The sequence below is a fragment of the Sarcophilus harrisii genome, chromosome 6, assembly GCF_902635505.1.
Source record: "Sarcophilus harrisii chromosome 6, mSarHar1.11, whole genome shotgun sequence".
NCBI classification, from domain to species: Eukaryota; Metazoa; Chordata; class Mammalia; order Dasyuromorphia; family Dasyuridae; genus Sarcophilus; species Sarcophilus harrisii.
Genome location: NC_045431.1, coordinates 72599833 through 72620448, shown reverse-complemented (window position 1 = coordinate 72620448; position 20616 = coordinate 72599833). Strand labels below are relative to the sequence as shown.

The following is a 20616-nucleotide window of genomic DNA, read 5'->3' as shown; positions in this document are numbered from 1 at the left end:
GAAGCCCTTTGAGGGTGGGGACTGTTTTTTCATTTTGTCTTTTTACATAGAAGGCTCCTAATTAAGGTTTGTAGAACTGAATTACCATATTTTCCCAATCAGTATGTAGAGAAAATTAAAGCACAACCAGGAGAACAACTCACCCAATATCCTTCAGAATCCTGGTCAATGAAAAGGTAACTCTGGAGGCCTAGCAGTGAAAGTACACCTTTTGTTTCTTTTCAGAGAGGTGACAGAATACAGGTATAAGTGCAAAATCAAGCAAAACGGCATCAGGTACAGCCAATGCATTGATCTGGTTGCTTAACTCTATGTCTTTGTCACTAAGACAAAGTTTGGGGATTTGGAAGGGGGAGTTACTGGAAAGTGACAGCAATGTTTATTTTTAATTTAATTTTTTTTCAATGAACAAAAATCTATTTTCTCTCTCTCCTACCTCCTCTCTTCATTAGGAAAAACAAAAAAAGAAAAGAAAAGCAAAACTCTTATAATAAATATGCAAAGTCAAGCAAAACAAATTCCCACATTGGCCATGTGCAAAAAACATATCTCCTTCTGCACTCTGAGTCAGCAAGGATTTATTCTAGCACCAGCAGAAGCCTCCTCCAGTTCTGCTCTCCTGGGGTTTTCGCTCTGGGGCTTGCCATCTCTCAAGCAAGAGATGAGAGCTCAGGGTCCTGCTGGATCAGGCCAATATTCTTTAGGCTTAACTCCTTCTTTTCAACATAACAGCAATGTTGGGAGGGGAGGGGAAAATGGGAGAAGAGACACAATCAAATCTTTTTTTAAAAGATGTTAAATTTTGAAAATCACATCATTAATGTGATATAATTTCTTGCCACCTCTGGCCTCCCATGAAGTATTTATTTCAGTAGCATTTTAAATCCCCAAAAAGAAATTTTTGCCCTCCTTACTTTGGGACCTTTTAGAGATTATTGTTCCTTCGAGAAGCTTTTCCCATTTCCCCAGTGTCAGAATTCCTTCATCATCTTCAAACAATCACACATGTTTCAGAGAGGTAGTAGAATATAGGTATAAGTGCAAAATGAGGCACACAGTATGAGAGGCAGCTTTTTGTTCATTCGGTTAACGTAACTCCATGTCTTTGTCACAAAGTAGGGTTCTTAATGGTTTGCGGACTTGCCTATTGGCAGATTTCATTTCCCCCCCCAAAAAATGTAATTTCCTTGAGGTCCAGAATTGTGTGTGTGCATTCTGCAGCTTAACATATCTTGTACATAGTAGGTGCTAAATAAATGCCTGTCAAATTAGAATGGATATGAAGATAATACATGCTGCTTTCATTATCATCTAAGAAAGGAGAGATGCACATAAAAGCTGTTAACAACCGAAATTTCCAAAGCTGCTGACTATCACACAAAATACTGAAACTGCAGTGACAGATGGAGACAAGCAGCCTGGAACATTCATTACCCAAAGCTGAGGTCAATCTATAGCACCACATTTTGAATACCATAATCTAAAAATCCAATTAAAATATTTAAATACCTAACAATCTGACCATGAAAATAGCACCTCCCCAAAAAAAGAAAAAGAAAAAGAAAAGACCCTCCCATTTAGCCATAACAATCAGGGAATAGGATTTTCTGGTTAACTGAAACCATATATGCATGATACAAGAAGTATTCATTTTAAATACTATAGACCACTAATAATGATAATAATAATAATAATAATTTTGAAAATACTTTAAGGTTTACAAAGTGCCCTATGTACATCATTTCATTTGATACTAGCAACAAGCTTATAAAAATTGTTATTACAGAGTATGGCATCCCAAACTGAGAGAAAGAAAGAATTTCAGTGGCCTTCTAGTTTATCCATTCATTTTACAGACAAGGAAAGTTGGGCCCAAGAGGATTAAATGACCTGCCACTGGTCATACAAGGAATAAGGATTTAAATGTCCATCCAATTCAGTGTTTTTTCCACTGGGTAACAATGGAAGAGATGGCAGGATGAGGAAACTGATTTGTCCTTGAACTCAGTGCTAACAAGTATCCTAATCCAAAGCTTGGTCCTCCTCAGCCCAACCTTTTCAGGAAAGAGACAGGGTGCCATGGGAATGGACAGTCTCATGTATCACGCAACATGGCCATTTTGTTGATCTTTTTGAATCTCTTTTTGTTACTAATAAAAGGGGGGGCAGGGTATCCTGGAAAATAACAATGGTATAAAACAAAAGAATCAATCAATATTTTTTGTTGTTGTTTAGTCGTTTCATTGTGCTTAACTCTCTGTGACCCTGTTTTGTTTTTTTTAACAATTGGTTTGTAATTTCTTGCTCCAGTTCATTTTATAAATGAGAAAATTGAGGAAAATAAAATTAAGTGACTTGTCCACAATCACACAGTTAACACATGTGTTCAGTTTGGGATTGAATTCAGGTTTTCTTGACTCCCAGACCCAGTGCTCAATACACTAACTGCCCTCAACCCATATAACTCAAAAAAAAATAGAAAACAATCAAGACCCTGAGAATATTTTGCCTTTGCAGTTTGTCTCTAAAAGTCAAGAGAGAAATCCAGCTATGATAAAAATGAGAATAATTGCCATTAAAACAGCATTTTAAGGTATGTGACGGAGCTGACACGTACTATTCATTTGACCTTCACAACAACCTTGTAAAGTAGATCCCACAGGTATAATAATTCCTACAAGCTGTAATCTTATAAAGGTTAAGTCATGTGTCCATGTCACACAATAAATGTTGGTGATAAGATCTGAATTCAGGTCTTCTTCCTGATTCTGAGCCCAGCATTTTAATGACTGAATTCTAGATAAATATATTTTCAATTCATCAGATGCTTGATTATGCTGCATAGTCAGGGTGTGCAAAGTGTACTCTGCCAAGGAAAGAATTCATGTAAACTTCATGTATTCCGAGTTTCTGGCCAAATTCAAAATCCCTAGGGGTTCATGGTATTGTTTTCTCCTGGGACACACATAATTTCCTGGTTTGCAAAGGAAAGAAAGAACTCAAAAATGTTTTTGGCCCTCTGATAGTTCTTGTAAAACAAGATCTTAATGTGTTATGTATAAATGAAACCAAAACATATGGATTAAGTTTCTTCCAAAGTACATGTGGATTTAATAAAATTGGGAAAGGAGTTAGGGTAAATTGTGCTTTGGATTTTACCAAACCTTAAACATTTGCAACATAGTTTGAGATCTTTTTCAAGCTGGAAATTCATCTAGACTTGCTAGTTTTAATTATATAGTTTTTTCAATTACCATCTTTTTCTTTATACTGATTTCCCTAGCTAGAGCTTACATTTTCCATATTCTTGAAAGGAACAAAAACAAAAGAAAGACTTCACTCTTCCTTTCTGTCCTCTCCCTCTTCTGCCTGCCCCTACCTCCCCACCACTCTCTCAGTCTCTACTTCTCGGTCTCCATTTCTGTCTCTGCCTCTGGCACTTTTCCTGCTCTCAGATTTCTCATTTCTTTTCAGGGGTAAAAATGGGGAGTCCCCTCTCTATTTTATTTTTTACCAAATCTCTTTGATATAATTTTCCTCTCTGTTACAAATACCAATTTTTCATTTGAAGAGTTCATACAGAAAACTCCACTGTTTTCATTCTCTCTCTCTCTCCCCCGTCTTCCTCTCTCTGTTTCTCTGTGTGTCTCTCTCTGTCTCTGCTTCTGTTTCTTTCTCCTCTCCCCTTCCTTCTTCCCTCCCCACCATATCTGAGGCACCTATAACACTGATTTATAAATCAGACAAGGAAACCCATGTCTCATCAATGCAGTCACAAGACATTTTCTTGTACAATGTCCACAATTTTACATTGCCACAGTAAACTGTCTATAGAGTTAAAATGTTGAGAAAAGAACCACAACTGAAAACAGGAGTGGGAGAAGGGAAGATAGAACCAACAAATGAAAAAAGAAAGAAGGGAAAGAATTGAGACTTATGAAATTTTGTTCCTTTTCCCCTATAATTGAGACTAGAAAAGGAAGACTATTGCCTTCTCTTCATTCTCAGCCACCAATTCACATGGGTTCTCATTAATTTTATTTAAAGTTTAAAATTTATACCTTTTGGTTTTTATGCCACATTCATTTCTTTTTATTTTTACCACCTGCACATAAAAAGTTCCTATTCTTATACTTTCCCCGCTAAAAAGAATGTTAAGCAAAACCTGCAAAGTTGACAACATCATCTCAGAATTACAGAAATTCAGAAGTTAAATGAATTTTTGAGGTCAAAAGCAGAACTAGAGATCATTACTGATCACAAAATAGAAAATTTCGATTATACCAAACCGAAAAGTTTTTGTACAAACAAAACTAATGCAGACAAGATTAGAAGGGAAGCAATAAACTGGGAAAATATTTTTACAGTCAAAGGTTCTGATAAAGGCCTCATTTCCAAAATATATAGAGAATTAACTCTAATTTATAAAAAATCAAGCCATTCTCCAATTGAAAAATGGTCAAAGGATATGAACAGACAATTCTCAGATGAAGAAATTGAAACTATTTCTAGTCATATGAAAAGATGCTCCAAGTCATTATTAATCAGAGAAATGCAAATTAAGACAACTCTAAGATACCACTACACACCTATCAGATTGGCTAAAATGACAGGAAAAAATAATGATGATTGTTGGAGGGGATGTGGGAAAACTGGGACATTGATGCATTGTTGGTGGAGTTGTGAACGAATCCAACCATTTTGGAGAGTAGTTTGGAACTATGCTCAAAAAGTTATCAAACTGTGCATACCCTTTGATCCAGCAGTGTTACTACTGGGATTATATCCCAAAGAGATTATAAAGAAGGGAAAGGGACCTGTATGTGCATGAATGTTTGTGGCAACCCTTTTTGTAGTGGCTAAAAACTGGAAACTGAATGGATGTCCATCAGTTGGAGAATGGCTGAATAAATTGTGGTATATGAATATTATGGAATATTATTGTTCTGTAAGAAATGACCAACAAGATGATTTCAGAAAGGCCTGGAGAGACTTACATGAACTGATGCTGAGTGAAATGAGCAAGACCAGGAGATCATTATATACTTCAACAACAATACTATATGATGACCAGTTCTGATGGACCAGGCCATCCTCAGCAATGAGATTAACCAAATCATTTCCAATGGAGCAGTAATGAACTGAACTAGCTATGCCCAGAAAAAGAACTCTGGGAGATGACTAAAAACCATTACATTGAATTCCCAATCCCTATATTTATGCCACCTGCATTTTTGATTTCCTTCACAAGCTAATTGTACAATATTTCAGAGTCTGATTCTTTTTGTACAGCAAAATAACGTTTTGGTCATGTATACTTATTGTGTATCTAATTTATATTTTAATATATTTAACATTTACTGGTCATCCTGCCATCTAGGGGAGGGGGTGGGGGGGGTAAGAGGTGAAAAATTGGAACAAGAGGTTTGGCAATTGTTAATGCTGTAAAGTTACCCATGTATATATCCTGTAAATAAAAGGCTATTAAATTAAAAAAAAAAATAAAAGAATTTTTGAGGTCAACTAATGCAACCAACAGAGACAAAAGAATACCTTCTACAACATAATTGATCAAAGGGTCACCTACTGATTAAGTTTAATTAAGCAAAACTGAATAAGTTCAATTTCTCCTTCTATACAGCAGCTCTTAAAGACATCAATCAATCAGCACATGGATTATTTCCCAAACTGCCATCCACAGCACCTATCAGCTCTGACAAATTTACCTTTCTTTTGAGTTTTTAATTTTATAATGCTCCATCCACTTGTTTTTTTTCTCCTAACACCCATAGTTCTTTAATATCAAATTTTTAGCAATAACCAGCTATAGCACTTAATAGATGAGAAATATAAAGTTCTCTGTTTAGCTTCTGGACTATATAAGCTAGCCTATTGGCATCTACTATGATTACTTAATTAGCTCCTCACTGCCATTTGGAAACACTTAAAAGATTTGCCAAGAAGGTAAAAGTGCTATGTACTTCCTAGTTGAAAAACATGAATTTCTCTGCCAAGCTTCAAATTAGCAAAAGAAAAAGAAAAGGAGGGAGAGAGGGAAGGAAGGAAGGGAAGGAGAGGAAGGAGAGAAAGAAGGGAGGAAGGGAATATTAGAGGGAGGGAGGAAAGGAGGGGAAAAAGCAGGAAGAAAAAAGGGAAAGAGGGAGGGAAGGAGGAAGGGAGAAAGAAAAGAGAAGGAAGGGAGGGAGGGAGAGAAGGAAGGAGAGAGGGAGGGAGAGAAGGAAGGAGGGAGGGAGGGAGAGAAGGAAGGAGGAAGGAAGGAAGGAAGGAAGGAAGGAAGGAAAGAAGGGAGGGAGGGAGAGCGAGAGAGAAGGAAGGGAGGGAGGGAGGGAGGGAGAGAGAGAGAAGGAAGGAAGGAAGGAAGGAAGGAAGGAAGGAAGGAAGGAAGGAAGGAAGGAAGGAAGGAAGGAAGGAAGGAAGGAAGGAAGGAAGGAAGGAAGGAAGGAAGGAAGGAAGGAAGGAAGGAAGGAAGGAGACAGATGAAGGAAGAAGAGGGAGGGAGGGAGGGAGGAAGAGTGTTGCATTAAGTTGTGATCTTTTTATCCAAAGGCAAGCCCCAGAGCCAGTATTTTCACAAATATATTGCATTAAAGTTCCTTAATTGGGATTTAATCGAATGATGGCTGAGCTACTGTACCAGCATCTCAAAGCCTGTAGCCTAATTATTTCTCTTTCTACAAATGAATAGCAGCTATCGTCCACCAGACCTGTCTCAACAGCTTCGTGCACACTAATGAGGTTTAATGACAGTTTGACAGCACCATAAAGGGAGACAGAGATTCATGACTGGTTGTAGAGTAAAATCTCCTAGGCTGATCACCAGGCTATTTTTACAACTGGGCTAAAGAAAATAACCAAAGCCCTTCTTTAGCCACTAAAATTTCACAGTACAGATTTTCATCTCCATTTTTTCCTTGGAGAATTCAGAATTCACATAAGGAAGTGCTGATCTGGAAAATGGTGCAAATGGTCAGCATTCCAGTACCACTAAGACCACAGGACACAACAGAATCAACCAGCACTATTCCATTACTTATTTAAAACTGGTTTCTTATGAGGAGGATCCAGAAATTATTAGCAAAGGTTCTACGATACAGTGAATATAATAAGATCAATTTGTGCTATAATTTTCAACTTCCACAGAGGTTGCCTTGACTTTTTTGTTTCTTTTATTTCTTTATATTTTTATTTCTTTTCTTTCTTTATTCTTTTATTTTTCTTTATTCTTTTATTTCTTTATATTTTCCCTTTCTTCTGAAATGTTATTGTGCAAAGAAACATTAAGTAAGTTCTCAGTTTGGTAAACTCTGGCAGAGTGGAGATTCTCAGAGGCAGAAGATTTGTGTTTAAAGCCTACCTTGAACACCGAGTAGCAGGTGAACCTAAGCACATCACTAAACTGCCAAGTTCTTCATGCAACTTTTCATGAATTATTGGCTAAATCACAGCCAGCTTGAGCCCTGGGTCACTGGGGAGAGTTCCCTATATTCAAAATCACATATCTCTTGGATATCTATGTATAAATTGTATAAGTAAAAGTAGCAAAAGGCAAGTCTACAGAAAAGCTCATTCAACATATGTAAATAACAATTTCAAAAACCAAAAAAGCACATTGTCTTATTTAAGAATAACTTGTTTTCCTTTACCCATGTGTTTTCTCCTTCATGGACTATATGAACAGATGCAAAATTTCTTTTGGAAAAAAAAAGAGAGAGAGAGAGAAAAGGGAGAGGAAGGGAAGGAGAGAACACAGTCACCTTTCAGGGAGGGGTGTGGGAGACTCTAGAATGACCATCGCAGCCACACACTGACATGGTCTCTACTGAGAATCATCCAATTTAAACAAGGACACTAGCCACTGAAATTCCTGAGTCAGAAAGCAAACTTGCATGAGTATCTCCAAAAAAAAAAAAGAAAAGAAAAGAAAAAACAACCTTCCACAAACGCTGAGTTGGCTAACATCTGGTCTAGTTGTAGTAAGCCCATCTACCACGCCAACGTTGCACATTCCATAATAGTGTAATTATGGAATCATAACATCCTAGCATACAAGGGATCTTAGGGGAGGGGGTCACTTAGTCTATCCCCTGACTTTAGGCAGGGTCATACCAAAATAATAGCAGATATATTCAATTTCTGAGGTCAACACAAAGTGTTTATAGTCTTCCTCAGTGTTTCAATATAACATGAAAACTGATGATGATAATAACTTTTCTCATTTCTATAACACTTTAAGGTTTGTAAAAGATTTTCTTAACAATTATCTCTGCAATGCAAGCGAACACATTTTACAGATAAGAAACTGAGGTTATATGACTTGTCCCTAATCCCAAACCAATAAATAGTTCATGATGTGTATGAATAAGGGAATGCTGGTAAATATTTCATGACCATATCTCCCTATATCTGACATATTTTAGGCTTAACCTGCATTATTAACATTTTTTCCCATCGCTTTTTTAAAGTCTAGAAATCAACAAAACAATAAATCAAGCCTTGATTTGCAGCATTTGACCATTTCTGAGATGTCAATATTTGCCCTGAAAATTTTACAATCAGCTCATTGGGACTGCTCCAGTCCAATCTTGCTTGTGTTACCCATCGATAATGATTGATAAGCATGCTTTTACCAGCCGAGTTCTTTGCACATACCCTGCTGGTGATTCCCGGATGAAGGACAAATACAAAAGTGCTCAACGAAAAGTGCAAATTATTTATATTGTAAAATGACTCATCGTAGCATCTTTTAACCAAAGAACTCCTAGAATAACAGTATTTTTCAGGTCCAGAAAAAAAAAAAATTATTTAAGTCTATTACCTTTTCATGATTTTCTATAAGGATTTCCACCACAATGTTCTGAAACTTCAGGTCCATGATGGCAGCCACTGTTTCTTCCTGGGGCCTCATCAGCGTTGGTCCAAACACCACTCCCAGATTGGCAACAGTCATGAGATTTTGCTTGGCGTGGTTTGAAACACTTATTGTGATAAAAGAAGGGGAAAGAAAGGGGGGAAAAAAAGGTTTTAAGCTGCCACCATCTTGGAATAAAGCATTCATGGAACTTCCTAAGTCTGAACTTAGTGGTTGTCAACTTGAGGCAAAATTCCCTTAATTTCCTTTTAAGGCCCTAAGGGGCCTTGGTTTTGTAGTAAAATGAAAGGGTTGGGCTCAGAGAGTTCTATGAACTTGGTATATTTGTAAGAAAAAATATCTATAGTTAGACAGATATGCATATATGCATAATTATATATATATACATATATATACACATATATTGTGTATATATATGTATATATATATATTGTGTGACTATAATTTCAACAAAATTGGTATCCTTTATAATCTGTATTTTATTCATACATTTAAAAAGAGTTTCAAGAAGACATTCAAAGGTTTCATTTAAACTCTGAAAAGGACCTACCAAAAAGATTAAGAATCCCTAGAGTATAATATTTCTAAGGTCCCTTCTAGATCTAAAAGTTTAGGTTCTTATATCACATATTTAAAGATCAAATTAATATCTCTATCAAATTCTGTATTATTTAAAAATGATAATTAGAACTCAGATGAAAAGATTATGGGATAATAATAGTACAAAATATTCCTGTGTAATGAAACAAAATAAACATGAAAATTTAAACACCGTAAGGTCAGCAGGATAAGAATATACACAGTGACCATAACCATATATTTTTTTAAAGGAAGAAATTTGCTAAGATTGCAGAAAGATTCAGAAGACAGAGAAATCAAGCATTCTTTTTCCTATGGCCACAGTTTTATAATTGGAAGGGAACTAAGAAATGATCTGGTCCAACCCTCTCATTTTAAACATGACAGAACTAAAGGCCCAGAGTAGTAAATTAAGTGCCCAGTGTCATGCAGCTGGCTAAAGTGACAAGGCAGGAGTTGAATCTGCATCTGACTGCAAATCTATTGATCTTTGTTGACACTCAGCTAGTTTCTAATATTATTGCTGTAATATTAAATTTCACGTTGTCATCATTTTAATAAATTATAAACAGCCTGGATTTAAGGGTTTTATTTGTTGATTTACTCTACATTTATTCAGGGTACTATGCTACTAATAAAAGTAGTGGTAGTAGTAAGAGTTGTAATGATTATAATAGATTAAGACAAAAAAAAAAAAAACTGGAATCTCTCTGTAATATTTCTCTTAACTGAACTGGAAAAATCCAGTGCCATGTACCTCCGCCTGTACTTATGCAGGTGTGAAACTAAACTAAATGGCTAAGAGGTCTTTAGGCCCCAGTCAGCCTGAATCAGTCAAGGAGGAAAAAAGTATCCTGTTCCCTTTCTTCCCTTCAAACCAAACCCTATGTTGCTGGCAATGTCCTTAAGTAAATAATTATACAAATTCATGAAATATTAGATTTCAGCACTCTTCTCCAAAACACACACTGTGAGTCAAACTTCCAGCCTGCTTTTACAGGTTTGGTTCCTGGTACTGTGTACATGAGCCACGGCTCCACTCGTTACAAACACAGCTCACCAGGACCACGATCCATCTCCTAAAACAAATGGAGAAAAGGAATTTTAATATTAAAAAAAGAAGAAGAAGAAGAAGAAGAAGAAGGGGCTTACTTTGTTAAATGTTTCACCAAAATGTCCAACATTTCTTTATTTTTCTCTGGGAGTCTGTGGACCAGGAAATGGATAGCATTGACTCGGGATTCTGGGCTGCCACTCTCTTGAAAAATAAATAAGATAGTCAGTAAAAATATACCAGACCAAAAATACCCCTAAAATCAACATCTCATGCACCAGTTTTGTTTTCCATGCTTGGTTATTTCCAAATGGGGAAGATATAAAAGCTGTTTCTTTCCTCTTGTTCAAACTCATCCAGCTCTACCGTGGTTGAAATCACCCCCTTCTTAGTACCGTGCAATGAGTAGGGGGTGGTTGGGGAGGGGGAGTTTGAAAACTAATGCCTTCCCCCTGCAGGTTATATTTAAAAGGCAGCTGTTGCCATTTTTTCCTTTTGCTGCATGCACTTAGTTTCTGCTCAGAAGTAGGCTCAGTCTGGATGCAGTCTTGAGCCTGGATCATTGGCCCAAGATATGAATGACAGATGCAACAGAGGAATGTCATCTTTTGCTCCTAAAGCCTTCTACATTAATCACTCTTTACCAAGATTTAGGATCTGCTGACAGTGTAGCACAAACTCCCTTCCAAAACTCCCTTAGGATATCACACAGGGTCTCAAAAAGGTTAAAGTTAATAATAATAACGTGACATTTCTCTAACTCCTGAAAGTTTGCAAAGCACTTTCCACAAAGCAGTTCATTATAGCCTCACGGTAACCTCAGGAGTTATTATTACACATGGATTAAGCGGCCGAATTAGGGGATCACACAATGAAGTCCAGAATGGATGCTATTACCCAGGAGCAGAATATAAACTCCTAAAGGGCAGAAGCGATTTCATTTCTTTCTTTATATTCCAACCACCTAATATAAGTAAAAACTTCTAAAATAATAATTAAATGAAAATTAATCTGGTCCAATCTCTCATTTTACAAGTGAGGTAATTAAGGCAGAGAAAGGCCAAATGGCTTGTCCAGATCACATGGATAGCAACTGGACCTCGAACCCAAGATTCTAGATTCAAAAAACTGAAGCTCTTTCCACTTAATCACTAAGACTATCATGTGACACATTTCAAGACAGACCAAATGAATAAAGAAGTCTTAGAAATAAGCTAAATCTATCACTGACTACTACATTAAAATGAACACAGCAATTGAGTTATTAAAAAAGAGAAATAACAACAAATAAATTCTCAATCTGTGGCAAAAATCAGAATACTGTCCACAAAAGCATCACATGTTCAATAGATGTTGAGAAATATGAAGAGAGCAAGACTTAAGCAACTGTTGTACTGTTGTTGTTCTTCACATAGATGACATTTTTTAAAATGAATTTGTAAGATGGACTACAAAAAAATCACAAAACATAATACAGGCATATGAAATTCCACGTACTACAAGCAAATCTGAACATTTGGGCATAGAAAATGAATTTCATCTATATATATTTCTTATCAATTGTTAACGTATATGTACACACGATTTATGTAAATTTCAAATTATTTAGTCACTAAGAAACATAGGATAATGCCCACACACACTGTAGATAAGATACATGTAAAAATAATTGAAAATTAATTTTTTAAAAGAATCACCTCTTCCCTCCTTCTATGTTAGTTTTGTCCATCTATTGGGGAAAGCACTTTAGAGTTAAGGTTAATTATCCTTCTTAACCTGCTATTTTTAGGCCTTCCCATTATAATAGAACAGATTATCACAAGGATGCCCAAGTCACTAAAAGGTTCTTCTTCTTAAAATAAAAATACATTAAATTATATTTTGTCTGCTTTTACCCCTCCACTCAAACATGTTTACCACTGCTCTAACCTTAAGAAAGTCACAACCTCCCTAGGACACAGTTACTTCATCTATAAAGTGACAAGCTGGCATTTGAGGTCCCTTTCAATTGGATATTAATCTCATCCCTCATCCTAGAACCCAGGTGTCAGAGAAAAGGCTCTCACAGGTGCTCCTACCAAAGTGGAAGGACTTAAGTATGGACCTGGTGGATATGCAAGGATAAAACTACTGTTGGAAGGCAAAGGCACAACCCAGAATTATTTTGTCTGGTTTACAAAATGATGGGAAGAGGTGGCAATTGCTTAAGAAGACCACCATGGTCCACACTAAACTAGTTCTAGTCCCCATAGAGAGGCTCATCACAAAAAGCTGATTCCCTGAAGACTATCAACTAAGATACAGAAGAGTGTATTAATCTGCTTCCCTGGGGGACAAACTGAAGCAGTGAAATCATGCATCTCCTGAAATACGGACGTTTGTATGTTTAAACATTCTGTCAAGTTTTTGAAGGTTTACAATACACATAAGGCAGCTATACTAACACTTATCAGGAAGACTCCATTTCTGGAGCTTCCTGGGTTTTTTGTATCAGTAATTTCTTTTACTATTTTAATAGTAAAAAAAATAAAATCATCCAAAGCATTAACTGCCCATCTATCGGGGCACCATAAAGTGAGCTAAATATAATCCTAACCCTAAGTGGGTTATCAACAACAAACAACTAAATGCAGAGAGAAATCTTAATACAAATTAAATATTTACATTATGTGCATCCAAGAACTTTTTATACATCAATTTGGGGCAAGTTTCCAATTTCTTTTGGGGTCAAAGTGGGAGAGAAGGGAGGGGAAGAGAGAAGTTTTCCATTACAGTATGGGGAAGATAACAATTTCCTCAAAAGTAAAATGAGGAAAGAAAAGGTCATATCAGAAGAGCTTTAAGAGTCCTTACAGCTCTCGAATTCTGTGATTCTATGGGTTGTAATGGATCTTCCTTAATCCACAGAGGAGGGGCTCAAGGAGATGGTCTTTGTTTCTCTATAGTTGTAGGGGAGTGAAAATCTTGGAGCACCTGCGAGGGTCATGGTGGAAAGAGCATCAATCTGAAGTCAGGAGAAGTTGAGCTGAGACTCACTAGCTAAGTGACTCTCAGCAAGGCACTTAATCCCAAATGAAGAAGAAGAAGGGCAAGGGGAATGGAAGGTAGAGGAGGAGAAGGAGAAGAAGAGGAGGAAGAGGGAAAGAAGAAGGTGAAGAAGAAGATGAAGAGAAGGAGGAAGAAGAGAAGAAAAAGATGGAAGAGAAGGGGAAGGGGAATGGGAAGAGGAAGGCAAAAGAGGAGGAGGAAGAGGAGGAGGAAGGGAATGGAAAAGAGGAGGAAGGAAAAGAGAAGAAGATGGAGGAGAAGGTGACAGAGAAAGAGGAGGAAGAGAGAAGGGGGAGAAGGAAGGGGAGGAGGAAAGGAGGGAGAGAAAGAAAAACTTGTAGTTGGATACTAATATGCCCCAATAATTTCTGCTAAACATATGTGCTCTTTGCCTTCCTCATTTAAATGAGGTTCAAATGAGATAATATTTTAAAAGCACTTAACACAGTTCCTAGCATATAGTAGGTGCTTATTAAATGTTTATTTCTTTTCTTCCTTGATGGGAAATTTGAACAAAGCTAAGCAAGAATTACAGAGTTAAAAAGGACCTCAGCAGAGTGTCTAATCCAAACTCCTACTGAGCAATAAGTTTTTGGTTACATAGCTTCTCTTTGAACATCTCCAGTTGACAAGGAACTCATTCATTTCCATGGAAGGGAAAATTCATTTGAACAAGTCAAGTTGTTAGAAAGTGTCTTCTCCTGAGCTGATAACTACCTCCCTGTAACTTCCATTCTCTGCTTCTAATTCCTCTCCCCCACCAATTTCATGAAATTCCATGTGACCAACCTTTCAAACACAGGCGGTCCCAAAAATCTCAGTGAGGTTTTAAGCTCTTAAAGTTTAACACTGTACTTTTTGGACAACCTATATGTTTCCTCTAAGCAATATTCATGCAACAGGATTTAGAGTTCCCACACCATCCAAAAAATTAAAATAAAAAAGCTGCCCCCAATCCCATCAATTAGCACTGAGTTCTTGTACTTTTTAAGACAAATGAGTGAATAATTTATTTTCTTTTTTATGTTATCCAGAAAAAAGAAAAAAAAATTTCATCATATTAAGACCAAAAATTCCACAAATTAATTCACAGATTCTCATCCAACTCCAAACACGTGTGTGTGTGTGTGTGTGTGTGTGTGTGTGTGTGTGTGTGTGTGTTGGGAAGAGGGGAGAGAAAAGGCAAGGGCTGAGAAGAGACCCAAGAAAAATCTTCCAGAACTCTGAGGGAAGACATGATCTCAATACCAACAGAACTGACCAGAAGCAACTACAAATGGCTAAGAAGATACACAAAGTAACTTGAGGCTACAGAGACATCAAGTAATGTCCGTTCTCTTGACTGAGCTAACAGAAGTTTCAGCAATGGGATGGTCTCCACAACTAAGAGAAAAAAAAACCGGTTCTAACCCCAAATTTCCTAAAACTGCAAAAGGATGATCTCTTTCCAATTTTGCCTGCCTGTTGTCAGTTATTATTTAATTAATTGCCTGAACACTGTCTGAATATATATGGGTCTTTTTTTTTAAAAGTGTAGAGAAATAGTTGCCTCCTTGAGGAACTTTAGTAATTATAATTATGAGAGGAAAAAAGTGTATAGGAGTAGAGGGAGGAAGAGACAAGATGGTGTCACAAAAAAAAAAATCAAATAGATGAACAGTAACAGTTAAAATCAGAGGCTACTCATTTCAGTTCATATGAAAAAAAAAGTTCTAAATCTTTATTTATTAGAGAAATGCAAATTAAGACAACTCTGATGTACCACTTTATACCCCTCAGACTGGCAAAAATAAAAAGAAAAGATAATGATGAATGTTGGAGATGGGGGGAAACTGGGACACTAATGCATTATTGGTGGAGTTGTGAACTGATCCAACTATTCTGGAGAACAATTTGGAACTATGCCTAAAGAGCTGTAAAACTGTGCATACCCTTTGATGCAGCAGTGTCTCTACTGGGATCTGTTATCCCAAAATTATAAAAGAGGTAAGAGGACCCACATATATTTGTGGCAACCCTTTTTTATAGTGGCAAGGAACTGGAAACTGAGTGGATGCCCATCAGCTGGAGAATGGCTGAATAAGTTATGGCATATGAATGTTCTGAAACATTATTGTTCTGTAAGAAACAATCAGCAGGATGATTTCAGAAAGGCCCAGAGAGACTTACATGAAGTAATGCTACATGAAATCAATAAAACCAAGAATATTATGCACAGCAACAAGATTAGGTGATAACCAACTGGGATGGATATGGCTCTTTTCAACAAGTGATTCAGGCCAATTCCAACGGTCTTATGATGGAGAGAGCCATCTGCACCCAAACAGAGGCCTATGAGAACTAAATATGAATTACAACATAGTATTTTCACCTTTTTTGTTATTGTTTGCTTTTTTTCTTTTTTATTATCATTTTTCCCCTTTTTGATCTGATTTTTCTTGTGCAGCATGATAAATGTGGAAATTTGTATAGAAGAATTGCACAATTTTAATCTATATTAAATTACTAGCTATCTAGGGCAAGGGAGAGAGGGAGGAGGAAGGGAGAAAAATTTGGAACACAAGGTTTTGCAAGATTGAATGCTGAAAATTATCTTTACATGTATTTTGAAAAATAAAAAGCTATTATAAAAAAAATTCAGATTACTTTCTAAATTTTGCCCTTTAAACTTTGCTATTAATATGCTTGGTTTTCTTATTTAAAAGTTTATTAGAAATATCATTCCAACCATAACTCCTCTTAGTTATAAATCCCTGCCAAATTCTACACTAGGCAGAGTGCTTCTTTAGGACTCAATGAGATTTCATTCCCAGTCTTGTTGTTCTTCCAATCAGCCTGCAGACTCCTTTAAAATGTCACCATAAAGTTGATGAGGGAAGTTTTTCTCACAATCACAAAACCTCAGGTGGTAGAAAGGATCTTCCACAGAAACTAAAATAATGTTCCAAAAGCTTAGGTCAGCTCAAGTCACGCCTAACTCAAGAGCCTCTGGGAGCTCGCATTGCTTTTTAAGACAAAACAAACTCCTTAGCTCGGTCTTTCTAGCTCTAATCTTCTCTCATGTTACTCTCTCCTTCACACGCTCTGTTTTCAGCCAAACTGGTCTATTTGCTATTCTATGAACTTAGCCTCCCATATCCCATTTTGCACAGGAAATTAAAACACGAGGAATATACTCCCTTCCTTCTCTACAGTTCTTAGAAGGCTTAGCTCCTTTTAAGATTCAATAGAAAGATTAAATGATACCATCTTTAAAAAATTTTATTAAGTCTCAAAAAAGGAGTCACCTCCTAAAGCAGCAGGGTTCTTAACCTGGGATCTATAAACTTATTTTTTTTAATATTTTGATAACTACTTTAATATAATTGGTTTCCTAATCAATTTGTGTGTGTTATTTTGTGCATCAAAAATGTCATTCTGAGAAAGGGTTAATTGGTTTTCCTAGAATGCCAAGGTGGGAGCCATGACATATAAAATATTAAGAAGTCATTTCATACAGGATTTTTCCCCCCCAGATGTCTCCTAGTTAAATAATTTCTTCAAATTATCACAAATTTGCTCATCCAAGTAAATTTTTTATTTTCTAAGAGAATGTAAGCTCCGAAAAGGGCAAAGGCTTTTCCTCCTCTGATCCTAAAGCACAAAGTCCTGCACATAAGTGTTCCACAAGGACTTGCTGAATTAAATCAAGTTCTGTAATGTCAGTACACTTATTTAAGGTCTTTATGAGTAAGCCAAAAATTCTGTGACCCACCATTTGTATTACCATCCTCACTTATTATTATATTATATATTATATTATTATAATATATTATATATTATTATTATATTTGTAGGTTCTAACCTTTTGGGATCTGTGTAAAGCAAGCCTGGCTCCCAATTATCATGTGGAATTTCTGATCAATACAAATTTTGCCCTGTGACCATTATCTAAAACTCCTAAAGCAGGACGGAGCAGACCTGGCACCCTTCTGCTCTTTCCAGTCTCTAAGGCAAACAAGACAGAACTGTCCTCCAAGTCAAGATGAATTTTCTCTTTGCCTAGTTTGCCAAGAGTGCCACAGGGTAGAAAATCAAAACGGCCAACCATGTGTTGGAATTTCTTCCAACAGAACTTTTTCCTCCTTCCCTCCCTCCTACAACTTCTCTCTCAAAACCTTCCATTCCCATGTGAAAACATATGACCAAACAGAACTATATTTCTACCTCTTTCAAACATCTATTTTAAGTGGTACGTTCTAATGAGGTTGGTGAATTCCTTTCTTACTGTAGTAACAGAGCAACTCTAGGCTAACCTGGATGCAAACCTCACAAGGAGAAATTTAAGGAGATTTTTTTGAAGCAAAGTTTAGTCAACAGTAAGACGTAGTCAAAGGGCTCAGGAGGATATTTTTCCCCAGAAGATTATGCTAGGAAATAAAAATAACACAAAAGCAGACTTAGTTCTATGATCCCTGGTGTTCTGCATAATTGTGAGAGGGGGCCCTATTACAAAAATTTATCCTTGTTGATATTTTCTGTGAAATTGTCGTATCTATCTGAAAAGGATATTAATATAAAAAATTTTTTTTGGTATGAGAATAAAAGTTAACTTACTTTTTTCTTCCAAAATTTCTCAAAAACCCCTTTCATCTCAAGGGTACTTCCACATCCCTGGACAATCATTTATGAGTTTTTTTCAATACATTTCAAACCTCAAACTGTTCCAGGGCTAAATAAGTTTGGAGAATGGTGCATTAATGGATGTGAAATCTTCTCAAGGGGCACTTGGAGAGCTGAGGTCTTGAATTCTACAGCTGGTTATAAGCCATCTGGCCTGTTACTTGTCTATACTAAGGCCTCAGTTACCTTATTGTATTAAGCTGTTAACACTAATCTAGCTCCAGTGACCAGGGTAGCTGTTGGGCATTTGTCCAATGTCTATGGGAAGAGAGCAAAATAATAAAAGAAAACTAATCCAAGAGTTTCCAGGATGGAGATATAATATACAGTAATAGGACTTTGCAAATTCAGCTGTGTCCTTCTATATTACTCTCCCTGCTGGATGCTTTTACACATGGAACTATTTTTTTTTAAATTAATCTTCATAAAATAATATGAGATTTTCATGCTGATTTGTAGTATACCATGACAGGCTAAATTCTTCTACATGAGTAGCAACTATTTTTTTTAAAACCATGAACACTCTTCACTGAATATACTAAGCAGGGAAATTGTTAAATTTCAACCTAATTCTTCTTTCTTTTTAAATTTTCACATAGTATAATCTTTGGAGGAAAAAAGTTCATGTAAACCATCACCTCCAATATGAGGTCTTTCCCCTGAGTCAGGCAAGACAATCCCTACTCATAAAATCACTGTGTATTGATTGACTTTCAACTATGCATTTTCCCCCAACAAAAGATATGCTTCTTAAAAGTAGGGAATGGTCTCTCATTATTGTCTTTGTCTCTCCGATATCTGGGCACTCAGTAAGGCCTTAATAAACACCTGTTGAAGAAATACTTACTGGCAGGAATGATGAACTCTCCATGTAAATCATATGTCATAAGGGGCTCTGGAAGACTTCTGTTACCAAAAAAAAAAAAAAAAAAAAGGACATCAAATTACCAAAAGCAAGATCATGTGTGTCAGATTTATCTGTTACCGAAAAGATTTTCAATATATTGGGATGTTACCCTTTCCTGAAGAGGAGCCTATATTTCCAAAAATGTCCAACTCAAAAGCCTCCTCTTATTAAGAGGTATATGTGTAAAGTGCCATACAAAAGCTAAAAACTGGCAAATCACTGTCTAAATTGAACCAATAATAGCATAACAACCAATTTTGGGAAAGATGATTTACAATAATGGAAAGTTTTTAATTGATTAATTGATAGATAAGATGGATTTCTAATCCAAAATATTTAACAAAATTAGAAAATAGTAAAAAATTTCAAAATTAGAAATTAGTTTTTAAAAAAAAGGCTTTCTGTACAATAATAATGGAGATGCCATTTCAAATCTATCTACCAAAAAGTAAAGATATTGGAAAAAAAATTAGATATGTAAAGAAATCAAAAGAAGCATTTTTTTCTTTTTTCCTAAATGACTTGTAAAAGACATTAAAATTCTTGAACTGGTTGCATTAAAATAATGAAAGGGGGCGAAAAACACTAGTAATGACAAAAGTTAAAAGAAACATTCACTCCCTACTCTCCTACTAAAAAAAGAAAAATACAAAATGGCCAGCAAGAATAGTTTTCCCTCTGCTGGAGCACAGGGCTCAAATCATTTCACTTCCTCCAAGTGAATCTTTTATCATTAATGAATACTAGGAACATTTTCTAAAGCTTATATACTATTAAAGGAAAGCCACTAACTCCTCACTTCCCTTTCACTTATGTCCCTTCTACCTGCCCATCACCCTAATTAATACAGATACACACACACATATATATATGAAATAGAATTGTCAGTTTAAAGCTTAGAGGTTATCTAATCCAATCCCCTTGGTTTTACAGATAAGGAAATCAAGATTGAAAGAGGTGGCCCAGTGAGCGCCTGTGAAAGGCAGGATTTGAACTTAGTCCACATACAGTACTATACCTACTCTGTAGTAGGGGACAAAGGGTCCACAGGAACATCTGGAAGGTAGACATCTCTAAATATGTGTACATCTCAGGTTTTTTGTGAACTCCAACTTTGCTTCCCAAGCACAGCACCACACGATGCTAAGTGGTCTTGTGCCCATGTGTCCTGTGCAAATGCTCATTAAAACACAGGGTACTTTATATGTGTTAGCAACATACCATGATTAGTTGTTCAACCTATAAAACACCATTTAAAGCCATCATGAATGCATGATGAAAAGGAAGAGTTTAAACATGAAGGAATTATCCCTGAATTGAGTCAACATTCATTTTTGTTGTTCTTTAGTCATTCTTCAACCACGCTCCATTCTCATTTGGGGTTTTCTTGGCAAAGATATTGGTTTCCCAGCTCATTTTACAAGAGAGGAAATGGAGGCGAACAAGGTTAAGTGACTGACTCTGATCACACAACCA

General features: G+C 36.3%; 1 protein-coding gene across 2 annotated transcripts in view; it reads right to left on the bottom strand.

Moving 5' to 3' along the window:
* ARHGAP10 (Rho GTPase activating protein 10) overlaps positions 1 to 20616 on the bottom strand; it is a 346248-nt gene that overhangs the window by 93095 nt on the left and 232537 nt on the right. For both annotated transcript variants that reach the window (XM_031944152.1, XM_031944151.1), the window contains exons 16-18: positions 19081 to 19139; positions 10622 to 10727; positions 8837 to 8996 (exon numbers count right to left, since the gene is read on the bottom strand). In XM_031944152.1, the coding sequence (XP_031800012.1) occupies positions 8837 to 8996; positions 10622 to 10727; positions 19081 to 19139 (325 nt within the window). The remainder of the gene's footprint in view (positions 1 to 8836; positions 8997 to 10621; positions 10728 to 19080; positions 19140 to 20616) is intronic.